This window comes from Actinia tenebrosa, unplaced genomic scaffold (assembly GCF_029948245.1).
Source record: "Actinia tenebrosa isolate PJP-AT-01 unplaced genomic scaffold, QUT_ActTen_1.0 PGA_scaffold15__27_contigs__length_11533743, whole genome shotgun sequence".
NCBI lineage: Eukaryota > Metazoa > Cnidaria > Anthozoa > Actiniaria > Actiniidae > Actinia > Actinia tenebrosa.
This window is the reverse complement of record NW_028292575.1, coordinates 4370488-4389000: the sequence shown is the minus strand read 5'-3', so window position 1 is coordinate 4389000 and position 18513 is coordinate 4370488. Positions and strand designations below refer to the sequence as shown.

At 36.8% G+C, this 18513-nt stretch overlaps 4 protein-coding genes across 5 annotated transcripts in view; 2 read left to right on the top strand and 2 right to left on the bottom strand.

The window, feature by feature from the left end:
• The window catches only part of LOC116304033 (ankyrin repeat and BTB/POZ domain-containing protein 2), a 33655-nt gene extending 26860 nt beyond the window's left edge, over positions 1–6795 (top strand). Inside the window, exons 4-21 of the mRNA XM_089030271.1 lie at positions 137–810; positions 920–1075; positions 1369–1627; positions 1770–1922; positions 2022–2187; positions 2314–2403; positions 2498–2696; positions 2772–2978; positions 3398–3462; positions 3544–3607; positions 3689–3879; positions 3955–4066; positions 4138–4247; positions 4460–4537; positions 4617–4688; positions 4758–4871; positions 4997–5113; positions 5199–6795. Of these exons, the coding sequence (XP_088886397.1) occupies positions 228–810; positions 920–1075; positions 1369–1627; positions 1770–1922; positions 2022–2187; positions 2314–2403; positions 2498–2696; positions 2772–2978; positions 3398–3462; positions 3544–3607; positions 3689–3879; positions 3955–4066; positions 4138–4247; positions 4460–4537; positions 4617–4688; positions 4758–4871; positions 4997–5113; positions 5199–5279 (2817 nt within the window). The 5' untranslated portion in view covers positions 137–227 and the 3' untranslated portion in view covers positions 5280–6795. The remainder of the gene's footprint in view (positions 1–136; positions 811–919; positions 1076–1368; positions 1628–1769; positions 1923–2021; positions 2188–2313; positions 2404–2497; positions 2697–2771; positions 2979–3397; positions 3463–3543; positions 3608–3688; positions 3880–3954; positions 4067–4137; positions 4248–4459; positions 4538–4616; positions 4689–4757; positions 4872–4996; positions 5114–5198) is intronic.
• Positions 6796–8038: 1243 nt separating this feature from the next.
• LOC116304037 (very long chain fatty acid elongase 4) lies at positions 8039–12120 on the bottom strand. Its single transcript, XM_089030274.1, has 9 exons — positions 12043–12120; positions 11476–11540; positions 10624–10811; positions 10461–10544; positions 10109–10165; positions 9912–10017; positions 9646–9654; positions 9395–9522; positions 8039–8706 (listed from the first exon to the last, which is right to left on the bottom strand). The coding sequence occupies exons 2-9, from the start codon at positions 11528–11530 to the stop codon at positions 8524–8526; spliced, it is 810 nt and encodes a 269-aa protein (XP_088886400.1). The 5' UTR covers positions 11531–11540; positions 12043–12120; the 3' UTR covers positions 8039–8523.
• Positions 11455–17609, top strand: LOC116304036 (very long chain fatty acid elongase 4). Its single transcript, XM_031713683.1, has 10 exons — positions 11455–11563; positions 11719–11879; positions 12232–12292; positions 12508–12624; positions 13621–13808; positions 14248–14328; positions 14628–14684; positions 14768–14882; positions 15302–15426; positions 15606–17609. The coding sequence occupies exons 4-10, from the start codon at positions 12564–12566 to the stop codon at positions 15825–15827; spliced, it is 849 nt and encodes a 282-aa protein (XP_031569543.1). The 5' UTR covers positions 11455–11563; positions 11719–11879; positions 12232–12292; positions 12508–12563; the 3' UTR covers positions 15828–17609.
• The window catches only part of LOC116304034 (uncharacterized), a 20036-nt gene continuing 18565 nt past the window's right edge, over positions 17043–18513 (bottom strand). For both annotated transcript variants that reach the window (XM_031713680.2, XM_031713681.2), the window contains exon 11: positions 17043–18356. In XM_031713680.2, the coding sequence (XP_031569540.1) occupies positions 18049–18356 (308 nt within the window). In that variant the 3' untranslated portion in view covers positions 17043–18048. The remainder of the gene's footprint in view (positions 18357–18513) is intronic.

Here is an 18513-nt window from a genome sequence, read left to right as displayed (position 1 = left end):
TTAGTGAAGCATCTAGCTGTCAAGATTAGTAAATCGGCAGTAAACATTCCTCCTTTGTACCCAAACTGATAGCAAATTGAATTGTTTGAAGTTGTCAGTCAAATTAGTGACAATGTTTACTTTTTTGAATCAACAGGAATAAAGGAATGTTTGAGATGCGAAACCTAACGTACCGATGTTGTTGGATTGTGCATCTAGTGCTGGGACGATACGCTTGATATCAAGTTATGTCAGGGCTTGTTGGACTTGTAACAGATACCCACACTCAACTCACATCAACTCATCGTAATAAGTCAACATCATGGGACACATGGCTTCCAATGTTACCAGATCTCTCTGCCAATTTCCCCTGGTCTTTGAACGATGTATCAAAGGTGTTAAGGCTCGGTCGAGCGCGCGAGCACTTTCGAGCCATATCCCCTCAAACGATAGAAAGAGTGTGCTTCTTGCTACAAAGACCCTTGCTTAGGATCGTCATAGAAGCAGAGAGATTGTCGCATGAAATGGAAAGATGCACAAAACGCGAGCTACAAACGAGTCTTCGATTAATACTCTCACCATCTTTGGCTAAAAACTGTCTACAAGTTGCTTCAAAAGCGCTTCTACTCTACTCTACATCCGGAGAGCAGCAGTTTCAACGATGCAAAAGGGCTCGTAGTGGACTCATATTTCCAGTAGGAAGAATATTTGGTTGGTTGGTTGAAATGAAAGTTTCACGTCGTGTTTATGATGCCGCCGCAATCTACCTGTCAGCTGCATTGGAATTCATAGCAGAAGAAACTGTGTACAGAGCGGTGCTGCTTACTAAAGGTACGATATTAATTGCTGTTATTGCCGTTGTTATTATCATTATTAGTTGAATTTATTATCGAATACACTATATATAATAATATATTATAATATATACCGAAATGCGCAGATACAGTGGACCAAGTCACTCCTGAGATGATTGAAGATTGCATCAATTCTGACCCAGACCTCTGGTGTTTGTATCAACCGTACGTTCACCTTTTATCGGGGAGAACATCTTTTGGATTGATTGATACTCTCGAGATTTATGCGTGCAGAAACAAAAGTATGTTAAGTGATTAACGTTAGTTAGGTATATCTACATATGTGACTGTCTTATTGTCGTTTAAAAAATACTAATTAGAGTACTAAGAAGAAAGCTAATAGAAAGTGCGCGTGTGTGCTGTGTGCTCTTATAATGCACGGGCTGCCAACCAATAAGAACGCGAGATTTATAACAGCTATTTTATACGTATCTTTAGTCATTGTGCCTTGGTTACGCATTCTGTCAATACTCTGTCAAAGCCTGATACACCATCTTTTAATGCTTGAACTTAAGCAAACTTGATTCTTATAAAGGTGATAAATCTACAACTAAACCTAAGAAAGCCATCGAACCTTACTTTATTACGACTTGTGTGAGTTCTGTGGACGAGTTGAAGGAGATATTGCCTCGTGTTCAACATCGTTTCAGTCAGATGGACCAGTATAAAGAGAATCGAATGTTATGTCAAGTGGAGTGGTTACCAAGTGCACTGGATACACTATTTTATTTCATGACCTGCCACCACAACCAGGACAGTAACATCCCAATACACATACTGTGGAACAATAAAAGGTAACTATAGTTGGTGTAACCCCAAGCAGTACACGTGAATATACCGCTGTCCACTATCGGCTTCTCTAAATCTCATTGTATATTCAGTTGTATTGTATTGTATCAATAATACTTAATGTTGTTGCGGCGGTATCCGGTACAGGACTCATCACGGTCTTCCACCTCTTACTGAATGGATTCGAGTGGCTGGTGTCCATGCAGATCACAGATCTAGTGGTATGGTGGATGATGATGACGTCAGACAAGCAGCAAGACTACTCCTGCCTTTTAACATTTGTAATTACCGAGTATTTGGGTAAGCCTTGTCAATTACATTATACTATATATGAGTATTGTACGCTTGTCAATGAGTTATTTCACAACGTTGTATAATGATTATCTTTTATTTTTGTAGGCCTGACAGTTCTCGCTGCGCTTCAAGGGCAATGACGTCATCAGAGGCAGAAATGTCCTTCAAAATGAACCTTGGATTGCGCATGCTCCTTAGCGGACGAAACGATCTGGTATCGAAAGCACTTGCGATCTCTGGAAACAACGAAGGAAATTCATTGGACGAAAGGGTATAAAAATTGCATCTTAGCTAATTTCCTTATAGGGAGGCGGGGGATGGGGGATAAGTGGCGGTATTCTTGTATAAGGAGGATCAGGGGCAATGGCGAATGAAAACCATTTGTTTTATTTATCAGTGCTTGACACCACTAATGTATGCCTGTGCGCAAGGGAACACTGTTCTTGTTCAAACAATGGTGAACAATCACGTCCTATTGGACACCAAGGTAAAGTGAACTAGCCCTGCCCTTGTAGTTTAACATCAAGTAAATCTAGGATGCTTAAATCCCTCATTAACTAAGAATCTGTTTTGTTGTGCAGGTTCCCCGAGACAAAAAACCTTACCCTTTATGCGACCCAGGTCTCTCTTCATGGACGGCTCTATCTTTTGCTGTAACAAAAGGACATTTAAAGATCTGTCAGATGTTATTGGATGCTGGCGCAAATGTTGACGGTGCTCTCGATACCAGTGACATTAGTGAAGGAGTGGAAACACCGTTACAAATGGCTGTAACAGCAGGTGAATGGTTCTAGTAAATGATGTGGTGCAAAATAGCTTACTTATTATTCACCATGTATTCCTTGCTGAATGTAGGTAACTATGACCTGGTCGCTTTGCTGTGTGCTCGTAAGGCGGATGTTAACGTTGTTTTTCCTGTTGGTGTTGGTAAACTTGGATTTGGTAGTCCCTTTGCCGCGGCTGCAGCGTTTGGTTATCGTAAAATCTTACGAAAGTCGCTCGCCGAAGCTCCTTCTACTCAAGAAGATGAGATGATGTCATTAGCAGAGATTCTAGCTGAAGGTAACTTCTGTAGACAGGGTGATGTGCATGTTCCGGTGGAAGGAGAGAATATAGCGTCATTAGCCCAAGCGATTATGCAAACGAGATTTGGGGCATCGAAAGCTTGTTCACTTAAAATTCTACAAAATGCTTCTAGAGGTGACTAAGAATTGACTAAATATTGGCTCAAAATTATGGAGTACTCTTCACAATGATGAAAAGAAAGACGACAGACCAAAAACATTACAACTGTTTACATACATCTATTAATGCATGCTGACAAGAGAAAATATAAAATAATCAACTTATGAATGAAGATTAGTTTATTTATTAGTTAATTTAATTGATTTGGATCACCACCTATGTACTTTTTATAGTATAAAGTGCGAAATAAAAACAATATTGTATTGTATTGTAACCCTTTGACAACCTTCTGACAGGGTCACCATCTTGCCTGGATAAAGCTAAACGTTCTCTAAGTAAGAAAAGATGCAGAGCTTTACAGGTGGGTGAGTGGGACCGTACTCGGCTTCTATGACGTCAGTATGATACAGTCTTAATGTTACATCCTGATCTCTTGTTATAGGAAGCCATGTATCATAGTTGTGAACATGGCTATTTAGACGTTGCTATGGAGATAAGAAGTCTTGGTGAGTATTTTCTAAGCTCCTTTTTGATCTTTTTTCCGAGCAATTCACACTTCATGACATTGGTTCTTTTATTCTTACTAGGAGTATCATGGAACCTTCACTGCTGGTCTCAAGCTCTTTTCCAAGCTTACAACCTAAACATTACGTCATCTATGACTTCACAGATTCGATGTTTACTACGTGATTTTCACTCCATTTCACAATCGGACTATACCGCTGAATTTTGTGACGATGGACTCACTTTGCTCTTTACGATATTCAAGGAATGTCAGGTGAGACTATATGCCTTATAACTGTCAGATCATGGTTAACTCATTTACACCAATCTGTGTGTTGATTGTACACAGGATCAAGAGCTTTTGCAAGAACTGGCCTCTGTCCTCTCCAGTTGCTATGGTGACGAGTTTTTGCCACTGATAAAAGAACTACCGAGCACAACCACAGAAGTAATAAAGATAGGTAGTAAAATAACTGTAAATTAAGTCCCTACTCATCGTGCACCTGACAATTAAGATAATTGTGATTGACAGGTGCCAATTACGTGAACAATCACGAAATGGCTGACGTCACGTTTATCGTTGAAAATCAACCCTTCTACGGACACAGGATCATCCTGACAGCTGCTTCTAGTGCTTTTAAGGTACTTCTTCACACTTTTATTTATTAATTATTGATATTTCCTTTTCAGTATATACTAAAACAGGTGTATTTTCAACAATCTAGGGGGCTTTACTATCAAAATAACAAAAATATTTCTACTTGATTTCTATCTTTTATTTTTATATACAACGTTTTTGCCGTCAAGTGTTTACAACATAATATATAACTGATGCTGTCACGTGATGATTGCAGGAGATTCTTTCTTCGAAGCCACGTGATCATCAGGATTCGAGTATCGAGATCCCGGATATAAAATATGACATTTTCTCGGTAGGTCCATCTTCAGTTGACTCAAACTAAAATATTTACTTTATAATAATCCATGGGCTTGTTGATATCATTTCAACAGCTTTTGATGCAACATGTGTACACGGGACGAGTAGACGACATAACAGCAAAGCACGCTGGGAAACTGGTCGAGGTAATTTAGCTTAACCGTGTGGGATAAGCTGAATAACGGTTACATATCCTGGTCGTGTTCTCATTTCAGTTACTCCATGCTTCGTTCGTGTTCAAGTTGAAAGCTCTTCAACGTCACTGCGAAAAGCTGCTATCAGAAAACGTGCACAGTAAAAATGTGATAAAGATATATAAATGTTCCAGAGTAAGTAAGCCTTGTCAATGATTCAGGTTTTCCACAGCTTGGATGGTTACTATGGTTATCTATGACTGACTGGTGAAAGAATTTATTTGATGGTAACTGATTTATGTCCTGGGTTTTTTTTCTAGCGCTACAAAGCAGACAGCCTTGCTCTTTATTGCGAGTGTTTTATTCTATCAAACATGAAAGACGTGGTAGTGCATGGAGATTTAGGTGCACTGATCTTGACTGACCAGGGGTCAGCGGTAAGCCAAATAATACTTGTTTTTGCATAGAAACCATGCTGTTTTTTTTCTTGTTTAGCTCATGTTTTATTTACCTACATTTTAGACTTTGTCCTCACTGCATCGTTGCCTGTCTGAACGTATCAAGGCAAGAGTAAGTAGTTCTCCACGGAAATCGTTATTTTGAACGGTTCAAGATCAAGGTCACGGCAACCACAAACCGACTGACCGACCTACCATGCGTGCTATTTTTGTCTTCTTCACGAATAATCGCATTCAACTAAATTTAGAGATAAAGTTTTCAATTATATATAATATATTTCTATATTTGACCCGATGAACGACGGGCAGTGTTGAATGACACAGCGGGAACACCTGATGGTTAACGTTTCATCTTATTGTCTCATAAGAAAGATAAACACTAAAGTCTTGATCATGAAGCAGCAATTTTTTACTTTTTAAAAGAAAGGAAAAAAATGGATAAACTAGTGGTGTTCCTCGATCTGTACAATCCGGACATCAGAGTTTTGTCGACATGGTTATTTGGGATGTCCCGCGTGAGACGGGATTACGTGGGCGTTTAGTACAAATAAAGTAGTCTTGTGGTTGAGCCAGCATCTCATCTATTATTAACAAGCTAGAAACAAACTATAGTATACACAACACAATGAATCAGCTTATTCATATCAACCAGTATACTATTAACTCTGTCATTACTCGACGTACGTACGGCAAGACCTGACCTGACTAAGATAATGGCGCAAAACTACATTGGTTCATATGAATACAGCACTGAAAACACTGCCATCAACAGATCAATGAAGTTTTCAGCGGAGCGCAAGGGAGTGCGCTGGTCATCCAAGCTGGTAGAGGTTTTGTATTTTGACCCAAGTTCCCATACGACACTGTTAGTACAAAGATCGTGTACCGCGGCCAAGACATTGGAACAAGCACTGATAAGTGTAGCTTCTGCACAGTATTTGGATACAAATGTTGTAACGAATAGTGAAATGCTACGAACATATGCTATGCAAACACAGGAGGAAGAATGGGTATAGACAAGGCATCATGAGCATTTATTTAAAGCCTTTGGTCGCTACTATATATATATGACGTATTTTATGGCCATGTGCATGCATTCAGGAACAAACTTGTTTGTATTGCGCAGTTTGCTAACTCGGGGGGTAGGAAATCCGGGATGAGTAACTGAGAATGATGCAAGATCTGGCGATGACTCAAGCTACAGAAAGAGTGAAAATTACTTTATGTTTTGACATATAAGTAACAATGAATGTACAGGCCAACTGAGCCATACAAGACAAAAATAGCTGTTATGATAAATGAACCGTATGCAGACAGGTGTTCAACGACAAATGTACCACAAGTACTTGCAAACCCGATCTTTCTAGAAATTTGTAGAAGTGGACTTTGAAACTATATATAATTAACAAGATTAAATGTGAACCAATGACTAGCACGTTAACAAAACAGATCTTGATAAGCTTAGTTTATGTATTCCTTGAGATTTAGACTCAATACAAGAGCTATAAATATTTCTAATTACCGACGCATGCCCTTGGCATTGACCTAAGATAACGCTAAGATCTAAAGATGTAACAACGAAACCTTTTGCTGGGCTGGGATAGACTGGCAAGTTATAGACAATATTATTTTCCAAAATAAATGAAATTATCCAATTTGAATCAGTAACTATTGTTCTGGACTGACTAAGGCATTTCACTTGTAATAACGGGTTGGCGTTTTCCTCTTTCATGAGCGAAGAAAGGTCTAAAAAAAGACAGGGAGAAGAAGCAACGGGACTGAATAAATAATTATGGAGGGAGAAACTGCCAAAAAGTTATGAAGGGGGAAAATGGCATCAAACATAGGGAAGAGAATATTGAAATGTATGTTCCTCTCCACAAAGGACTGAAAAGATCCAATACTCCATTTTACAGTTCCGTTCGAGTGACCACAAATAATAGTTGCAAGTCGAGGCTGCAGCTTCCGCGCATAGCAAAACTATACTTTTTATCATGCGCAGAAACTCCAGCCTCGGCTTGGAACGGAACTGTAAAATGGAGTATTAAGCACTGACGTATCCATTAATTTTAGAGGGGAGGGGGGACTATTACAAAGCTTTTTCCTGGAATGCTAGAAAAAGGGGGTACCTAGCCATCCTCTTCACCATCCCTGGATCTGCCCCTGTGAAGATAACTGAATATGTCACAGTTGTATTCAAAAGGTATACCAAGAGAGCATAAATATACTTTGTTGGGTAAACAGTATAAAAACACATTAAAACAACTTATTTCCTGGTCAAGCTCTGGAAAATATTCAGTATAGTTAAATCTTTAATCGTTGGATATTAAACTATAGGATATTTTAATAAGATAAATCAACCTTTATTTTGCAAGATTTCAGGGTAGACCATAAGACGACAAAGTCCATCAATAGGAGCCCAGGATATATTAATTTATTATATCTATGACAACAACAACTTTACATACTGTAAAGGGTGGATGGGGCAAATCATTCATAGACTAATGAAGAGGAAATGATTTTCTTTAGCTAACAAAAATCAAAAGTGAATTCATCAATGTAAAAAGAAACTCTGATAAATTATGAAGATATATTAGCAAAGCCAAGTGGCAAAGTGTAATGTAATGGAGTGTTTAGTTGCACTTTTTCTCTTTACTGTAGGCTTTCTGGTAAAAATTAAGAAAGAGTACAACCAAGCTGCACATGTAGGCGCTCTGGAGCCACAGAAACCCATTAGGAAAACCACAGTTCAGATGTATGCCATAGTTAGTATGAACAACCACCACTGAGAACTGTATCTGTAAAAGCAGTAAGATATAAATGTACTAAAGTATACACAACACTCTATGATTAATGATTTAGATGCTTGACAGTATACAGAATAATACAAACTAAAGAAGACAATTTGGATCAAATGGTTTTATTGTACACCTGGTCACTTTTTAATACAACATTATGATGTTTATCTCAATCCTGTGTGTTTCTTATTGTAATAATCTTTAAATCACTGCTTCCAGTTTATGTAATAATGCAAAATATCAATGAGAACTGTGTCTTATTCATTCAATTTAGCCCTAGTTTTTGGTTTGCAAATTAAATGTGCAAGGCTTAGTCATCAATTTTAGGTACAAAACTTTAAGTAACTAAAAGTGGTGAAGTATTGTTACTGCACTTTCTTGTTCTTTTCATCACCCTTTTTAATGTATGTCATCATATAAAAGTGAGAAAAAAGTATCATCAGTGTAACTCTAAGTAACTAAAAGTGGTGAAGTATTGTTACTGCACTTTCTTGTTCTTTTCATCACCCTTTTTAATGTATGTCATCATATAAAAGTGAGAAAAAAGTATCATCAGTGTAACTCTAAGTAACTAAAAGTGGTGAAGTATTGTTACTGCACTTTCTTGTTCTTTTCATCACCCTTTTTAATGTATGTCATCATATAAAAGTGAGAAAAAAGTATCATCAGTGTCATTCCATATCCCAACTGAAGCCAAAGAAAGAACCTGGGGTTTCCACAATCATCATGGTATAATGCATAACTTGCAGTATAAATCACAGCCAAGAACTGGATCTGTAGATGGAAATGTAAGACAAATATGTAAATTTATTTTACGTCGAGTGCAGGGAGTAATTACTCAGTCTCCCAAGCCAGAGGCTCATGTTTAAGCTTTCGACGCCTGATCAAATTGGAATTTAGTAGTTAGTTTTTATGGAGAAGAAAACCGGAAAACCTGGAAGACAACCCTAGAAGCTAAGCACAGTACGTAGAGAACCAAAAACCAACTCTACTCATGTATGACATCATTGAATCTGGTGCAATATTGATATCCTAACACAATTATTTTATACCTGGTCCAATACATTGTGCTGAAAGACATGAAGAGTTTTTATGAAACATTTAAGAAGAATATTATTCCTTGCTTTTAGTGGATTCAGTGCAAATTATTATTATTTAACATACATCTACATCTTTCAATACTTCAAAGAAGAACAGTGCAGCAATTTTATTTTTATAAATTTATATTTAGTACCAAGTTTTATCAATATTTACCTGCTTTACAATGTATTATAAAGTAATAGACAGCATTTAACTTTATTATTTAGCTTATCAGTGGTGCATATTAGAACATTTTAGAATTTAATAATAATAGTTTTTAACGTTATGAATTCATCTCTACATCACTTTATTATGGTTGCAATAAGAACTTAAGATCAAATCTGAATTTTAAATAAATGAAAAACAATGTGACTTAGCTTACCAGTTGCATTTTGGTCAGATAGCGCTTCCACCATAAATACTTTCTGACTGAAGGACCCATGGCTGAGAGACCATAGTATAAATACATGATGATGTGAATGAAGCTATTGAAGGATGCCCCAAAATAAGCTGAAAAAAACATTACATTTCATTATATCATAATTTGTTAACAGTTTATGAAAAGTATAATATTCATGAAAATAACTCTGGCCAATAGTTTTACATCTTAATTAGAACAGAACTTCCACTTACTTATGCCACCTGTGGAAGACAAAAGAAAAAAATAGTCATTAATAAATAATATAGTCCACAAAGTGGACTTAATAATGAGTGCACCTTGCTATAGTAACAAGCCACTGCAGATGAAATATTTTGCTATGATGAATAATTGCAGATCAGCTAGCTCATGAAGGTAACAAATATATTAGATGAACGATGCATAAAAGAACATAATGTGCACACTGCCCTATATATATGATGGCGTTTAGTCATATATAAAGACTTCATTTGATACTCACCAGCAATCCACTTGCAGACCATCCACCATAACAGGCACATAGTAGCATGGTGATACACATGAAGAAACGTTATCTGATTGTTCTTCTTACGAAGTATGAAGAAAAACTAAAACAAAGCAACAATAAATCAAGTATCTGCATATGATCATCTGTGGAATGTATAGTACAATACAATGATGTACGTATACAATACTCACCGTGTCAAAGAATTCCACAAACTTGGACAAGTAGTAGATGTAAATGACCCTGGCTAACTGAATGAAGAAGGTTTGTTATTTCAGAGAATCATTCAAGTCTTCATGAATATATATATGGCAAGGTAGGTTTTCTTCAGCTCCCCAAGACTCTTCAAGACTCACAAAAAGTAATACACCAAGTTTCAATTCAATCTGTGAGTTAGCTGTGCCCTGACTTATATCAGCCTCAAGTTTTTTACAGGGTATACTTTAATTCTTAAAGTTTTAAAATGTGTGCATAAAGCAATCAGCCTGTAGTAACATAGAAAATAACATAATATAGTACATGCATATTATTGTATATATGACCTACCCTAAGCTGTCTGGGATCATCTTCATATCTCACTCTTTCACACATCAGGTTAAAATCTGGCATACTTAGAATAGAGGCAATAAACTGAGAACAAACAAAACAAAAGTTACAATTCATATCCAATTTATGAGGCAATATTATTGTTTTATCATTTGATAATCACCTCATAAAGCATGTACCCTGACAGAAATACCAATCCAAAGTTATACACCACTAAGACCTCTCTCAAATCCCATGCCTTCCTGTTTTCCATGTATTTTGGACCAATTTTTACTATCAGCAAATAGATTGCCATCAGGAAAATAGTTGGCCAGGGAGTAGCCACCAATGGCCATTCATGTGTCCTTGGATCTAAAGACAAGGGGGGAAATTAATGAAATAAATGATAGAGTGCACGCACTAAAACCGTGAACATTAAATAGTACTAATTAGTACTATTTCATACAGAATCCTATGTTTTCTATTGTTTAATTATCACTATTTAGTGCTAAAAATTAGTATTTGTTTCACGGATTTAGTGTGAGCACTCTAATGAAATTTAGCTCTTTATCTACTGGTTTCCATTTTATTTTCATGGAGGGATCCGGACGTAACCCTTGAAGCACATGCACAGGAGAGAATCAACAAGCAACTCTAGTACTCATAAATGATGCCAATATGTCCAGGGATCGTTACCTGGATCACCTTGGCGCTGTCTTAATTATGCCACCCATGCTTCCCAATTGGAATTATAACTATTGGAATACAATACGCTCAGCTGCCCTTGCTAGCTAGCTAGTGTGGAGTACAGCATATATATATATATAACAACAAGGGGCCTTCTGCATGCATTCATGTGTACTTGCATATATGTACATTTGCATTCAATGGTTGTCAATATACCAGGCATATCAAATTGTAATTAGTCCCTCCCTTTCAGCTTACCATCCCCATAGCAACAATGGCTGAAAGTAAGAAAAGGCTAGTGCTGAATGGTGCTAATAAATAAATGAGATATTAATAAAAATAATCTTACCTCCCACAGCCATTACAAAATCATAATAGGTTGATAGACGTTGACTTGAGGCCATGATCAACAGACTGAGGTTTGTGAAATAGAAAAGGTAAACAATCTTAGATTTAAATTGATATTTTGAATTAAAGTATAGTAAAGACATTAAGCTTAGTTATTACATGGGAAAAAAATTCAGATCGGAAAAAAAGTTACACTGACGCAATAAAAGTACATAATTTCGTACAAATTATTTTTGATTTGCAGTTGATCGATTACGCAAGATCAAGATTCATGGCAGCTCCAACCTGATCGACCTGATCATGGCTCACAAAATATCGCACAAAATATACAGTTTCTAGTGCAAAGCTTAATCAATTGAGCTTAAAGAGCTGCATTAAACCTGAGTGTTTAGCATTAAAACAGAGGTATTTAGCTTGTTCAATTTGCTAGTACGTGTTGTTTGTTGGTGATCGCGCAATGTGTACTTGGTCTCGTTTTAAAAACTTTACAATCAGCACCACGAGCCGTTCTACGAGCCAAAAGTTTGCATTTTGTGCAGCTTTAACTGAAGATCTTTCGTGGTTTTACCTTTGAGATATGGTGTAGACCAGATTTGATGGTAGATGATCGAAAAAGGAACGTTATGGTTCAATGGTCGGGTTTAATAAGGTACTGTTCTCGACGTGTGATTGGTTGATGTCTGGTGGCGAGATGTTCTTTGTTCTATTCATTTGACATGCAGCTGGTTTGTAAACACATGCTTCCTGTTCCCTGCAGATATATCTGTCAACCCTAGCTGTAACCAAGATGCTCTTTCGATATCCGCCTTCACTTGCAGGTACGACTCATTTTAGTATTTGTATTTTACGAAAATTGGATAGCATACATTTTACTGTAGATAAATCTTCAGCTTATTATATATTAGCAATGGCTTAATGTCATTATATCAGATTTTTTAGATTTTTTCTATCGGTCAAAGTACAGACCATCTGAGTTCATGACATTTTCAACAGTTAATATACCAAGAGTTCACGAGTGCCTTTTATCGTATAGTTTCTTAGATATAAGATACAGTCTGTATCGCAAGAGGCCGGAGTACGCTAGCCATCATGTTTACCTCATGGATAGAAGACTTCCACCAGTTTTATCGTTTTGCAGATGCAAACAGTGGTAAAGTATTATTTCTATTTTGTTAAATTTAAAAATGGTTTTAAACTCGTGATAGTGAGAGAGAGAATATATTAAATATATATATCAAGTAAAATTATGTGCAAATCATTTGACTTTATATATATCATAGTACAAGTTTACACAGTAACTATATCATACGTTTCAGCACCCATGTGCATCATCCTTTTATAAGTTAGTCTAATTTTACCCATTCTTTATATTGTCCCAAATGAACACTGACAGTAGCTATATTAAATTGAATTAATTATGATAGCAAATGAATGTATGCACGTATATCTATCCCATAATAAGACATATTGTAGAACCCTGGTCATAAGACCCCCCAGTTATACTAAACCCCCCTGAAATTATGTGCCCACCTGTCTCCCAGTTATAGACTCCCCAGTCATAAGCCCCCTATCTGCCCCCTCCCATCCCCCCAGTTATATATAACCACCAAAAACATAACCTCACCAAAAAATGGGGGGCTTATCCCCTATTGCTTTTAGCCATGCATGCTTTATGTTAGCCTGTTGTGAATTGCCTAAAGCTTTAAGAGTTGATATAATATACAATATGTTGCAATAGACCTTTCCCGAATTCCCTTGACTTATCACGAAACAAAGCTGGTTTCAAGTCAAGGTTGGACACGATGAATAAAAGAATCAAGCTCAGTCTTGACTTCCAACCATTGTTTTGTGGTCATCCAAGCAAATTCAGGAAAGGTCTGTTGCCCCTCAAAACCGCAGCACTGGAAATTGCATTTCTGAGAGCCCCAATTTCAAATTTTTAGGAGTAATGATATTTCCCCACACCCCCTGATAATAGCTGCCCTCCACTCCAAACTATATTCCATGATTCCTGCCTCAGATTTAAGGGGCGTAATGTGGATTCCAGAAGGTTCGAGGTATAAATACTCACAAGGCTGGGACATAGATTGATAGTACATGTATAAATTTATTTTGTGATATTTTTCTTTTTATTTGTTTTATAAAGATCCAAGGACATCAGAATGGCCATTAGTCAAACACTTTCAAGGGCCTGTTGTCTTGATTCTTGTATACCTTACGATAGTGTTAGTTGGGCCAAAACTAATGGGAAATAGAAAACCTTTCCAACTAAAGTGGCCCATGGCAATTTACAATGCAGCTATGACCATACTCAATTTGTACATATTCATTGAGGTATGATCTACATCTACTTTAACTATGCTCATCATTTATACCATACATACCTAATATATACAATCTGGTTTGTTGATATGATATTAAAAACTTGGTAGTAATTTGTGACAGCTTCTGTTGCATGCATATGGCATACAGTAATACATGCATATATTACATATATATGTATATATCATGACTGCATAAATGATAACTGGGCAGGGCAGATCCAAGATTTTCAAAAGGGTAGTGCCTGTTACCTTAGGTCAAAACCACAGGAAACGCATAAAGTTGATCTTGATGACTATTGTTTTCATTTGTGTGAAAAGGGGGATAACTTGAGCTACCCTCTCATCATCCCTGGATCTGTGCCTGGACAATAGGGTCAATAGAATGCACTGTTAATGCAAGCTGCAACTCATTTATCTCTTTTTGTACTATATAATATGGTTTATCATAGGTTTTCCTGTCAACAATGGATGCAGGCTACAGTTACTCATGTCAGGAAGTCAAGTATACAGATGACTCTAAGGAGTTGAGGGTATGTATATGCATAATAATTAACCTCTATTTAGTCTGCCGGCAAGGAGTCCCTACATGATGTTATTAACGCTTAGACAAAACAGCTTTCCTATTTCCTTTTTGCCAGCAAAACATGAACAAACTTTACACACTAGTCCAAACATGGATCCATTTTGGCTAGAGGTTACTTAAACATAAAAGATAGAGGCATTGATAGCCATGTCTACTGCTGTCAGATCAGTGCTACACAATTTTTCATTCACTTTATATTATCTACCAATAAAGCCAATCATATTTTGTCATACTTTACTTTAATAGATTGCAGCAGTACTGTGGTGGTTTTATTTATCTAAGATTCTAGAGTTTCTTGATACTGTAAGTATAGAGTTTATCACTGATAGATAAATTATTGAACACTTGTAACTCTCTTTGATAAAATTATATCTTTGCCTCTTTAGATTTTTTTCATATTGAGAAAGAAGAACAACCAGATCAGTTTTCTTCATGTATATCATCATTCATCTATGGTAATGTTGTGGTGGATTGGCATTAAATGGGTTGCTGGTGGACAGTGTATGTATATATATTTATTGTCACTTATTATTTTTTCCCGATCTGGTATACTAAAAATTGTGCATTCTAATTGGTTGCTCGAGTGAGCAGTATTCTCAGACTACAGTCCAGCATCCTGGGATAACAGATTCACTAAACAACAACAACAATTAAAATGCAAAACAAGATCAAAAGTAAATGGGGTAAAAATCACAAAGAATTTATTTACAGACGTCCTAAGGGATAGGGATTGGTCATAAAGTACAGGGGGAGGGGGGAGGGGAGAGGGCTGGAAAAATCAGAAATCTTAATAAACATATCTTAGTAGCCTACCCTTTAGTCCCTTTTGATTAAAAGTGGCCCACTTTTTTTTTCTGATTCATTGATTCTCCCCAGATATGTACTTACCATGATGTAATATATATATCATTACCTTACAGCATTCTTCAGTGCAATGATAAACTCCTTCATCCATGTCATCATGTATACCTATTATGGACTATCAGTGTTTCCAGCACTTCGTGACTACTTGTGGTGGAAAAAGTTTCTCACCCAATTTCAACTGGTAAAGAACGTTTCATTGTTTGTGATGCATGAGTTTGATGACCATACAAGCTTCTAGTGAATCATCATCCAATACAAAATCCATAAGGGTATTGTAATATGATCATGATGATAATATTGTTTTCACACACCCAAGGGTATTGTAATATGATCATGATGATAAAATATTGTTTTTTTCAGCTTCAGTTCTGCACAGTCTTCTGTCATGGTATTGTAAGTCTTAAACGCAAGTGTAAGTTCCCCTTATGGATGCAGTACGCACTTCTTGCTTACATGGTTTCCTTTCTTGTTCTATTTTCTAATTTCTACTTGCATTCTTATATCGTGAAAAACCAGCATTCTAAAAAATCCTCATCCCAATGCAAACAAGCCAAAACTACTAAAGGAAAGAAGGAAAATTAGCTTATGTCTACGCTAGAAACCCCATTTATATATAGCAAATGGGCAACTCACTATCATAATGGAAAAAAAGCATCTTAGATGTACATGTAGTCATACTAGAAGGGTTTGACTTGCTAACCAGGACTCAAGACATTGATTCTGCTTCAAACATTTCTGTTCAATTTCATTATTTCCTCGCTTCATTAGCTCTCATTCCAAAACCTGTACAAATCATTTGTTGTGAGCTCTCGATTTTCTGTAGTTGCTTCAAAAAACAATTCAAAATTGTTTTTGCAATGACGCCAAGATAACTTCATTTGACCTGACTGTTTAAGTGTGAGGGCACTATGATATCAAGGGTTATATTTGAGTGTGAGGGCACTATGATATCAAGGGTTATTTGAGTGTGAGGGCACTATGATATCAAGGGTTATTTGAGTATGAGGGCACTATGATATCAAGGGTTATTTGAGTGTGAGGGCACTATGATATCAAGGGTTATTTGAGTATGAGGGCACTATGATATCAAGGGCTATTTGAGTGTGAGGGCACTATGATATCAAGGGTTATTTGAGTGTGAGGGCACTATGATATCAAACATTGTGTACGATAGTTACATGCCCAACAGATAACATTAGTTGTCTATAAATACATAAAGTATTATGTTTATTGTACACACTAGTAACGATCTCTCTCAATGCATATCTCCATACAGGGGCGTATCCAGGGGGTCACAGGGTGCCCGTGACCCCCCCTTTCAAAGCCAAAAAAATCTAACCGGCCGTTGATGCAGTGTGTATAGATATGTTTAGACTTGACTTAAGCAGTTAAGAAAATCAGTTCTCTCGCTTCTCGGAGCCGTCTTTTCGTTTCGTTTCAAATAAAAATTGTTTGAAATCCAAATTATTCATTGGGCTTCCTGATCAAAACGTTCCATATATGGACATGACCAAAAGCCAAAAGCCCGCGAAACCTCACTTTAACTTTTTCTTGATAGGTGTTGGTGATTAATTAACGTATCTTTTATTGTTTCGTCCTACAGAACGCTTTTTGTTTCAATTATAGCCGCGTACGTTGTTCTGTTCCCCTCTATCGACCATGTTCCTTTTTCGTCAAAACAATAGATTGCTATGACGTCATATTGACGTCATATGACGTCATAGTGACAATTTGGTATGTAAGGATCCCCCCCTCCCCCCAATTGCAAATTCTGGATACGCCCCTGCCATAGATATGTTGGTGTTTATAAATTTGAACTTTATTATCATTACTGTTATCAAAAATACGTACTGGTTATTTACACTAATTTATAAAACATGCAATCACTTTGCTTATTTTTTTCTTGTTTTGGCACAGCTTTTAAAAGCTTATTATGTTCCCTATCATATACTATTACATGCATGGATGCTTTGCCTACCACCGTCTACCTTTACTATCACTGAGTACACATGTTGATGTACTCTGTGCAGCTAACACTATCATAGACTATGAAAATGTCTATACAGCGCTTCCTGATCACACGCGCGAAATTGTACAAGAGCTGTAGTATCGTGAAAACCTCTTAATGATTGACGTCCACCAAAACTTCTCCTTTGTCGCAAAGGCAAATCGTACAATTTCGCGCGTGCGATTGGGAAAATGAGTTTCTGCCAATCATCTTACAAGCCAGGCTGTTCAAACCTGTTCTATTGAAGCAAATCTGATGACATTAGGCTTGAAGTGAGAGGTGGTCAGTATGAATTGGACATAAGCAAAAAACACCGAAACTAAAGACGATAATGAAATAAACCAATTAAACATAAACTATCGTTGATAATTATAACGAATTTTTAAAACGAAAAGAAAGTAAGTAATATTAACCTTTAACGTCACCATGTCAATCAATAAAGTCTCTACATTACCTTTAAGATGGTTTTACTCTGATATGTGTCAAACCCCAAAAATACGATGCATAAAGTAGGATTACATACCACAATTGAACACATCTTTTATCAAAGATTCTTTCAGCAACTGGTCAATGAATTTGTAATACAAAAAAATGTCGAATAAAAAATAGCTGATTTGTTAGTTTTCTTCTTCTTTAAGTTAGAAACTGCGTGTTGCCTAGGAAACGCATCAAAACTCAAGAACAAGAAAAACCCTCGTAGATATGTACAAAAATAGAGTTACAAAAGATTATGACTTCATAGAAGTAATTTGTATGGATAGAGATTACAGTATTCGTTATTCTGTATTATTCTGTCTAAGTTTTTTTCATGAAACTAAAGTTACAGTCCTTCATCGTGTCTGGGGCAAACTTGTAAATCAGCCTTTGGCCTGGCACCCTCTCTAAAATGTGCCTCTCGTAATAGTACCTCAAAGCTCGGCTCATTTTCTCGTAGTTCATGTTGCGTCGGTTCTTTCTCTGACCCCATAGCTTAGCAACAGCACCCGAGTTAACCAATCGGAACACACCTTCTTCACGTGATATCCACGTGATGTAACGTGGGCAAGTTTCTTCGTTCTCCAATAGTTCCTTCAGAAATTCCCACAGATGCAGCGAACGGGTTTCTGAAATGACAAACATAAATTAAAATACTAATATCAAGGGGGAAAACTTGCTATCGCTATTCAGCTCAACGGGGTCGGTTTGAAAGAAGGGAGGAAAAACCAGAGAACCGAAAAAACCCTAGGAGTCCAAAAGAGAACCATTTAAGATACCATATCA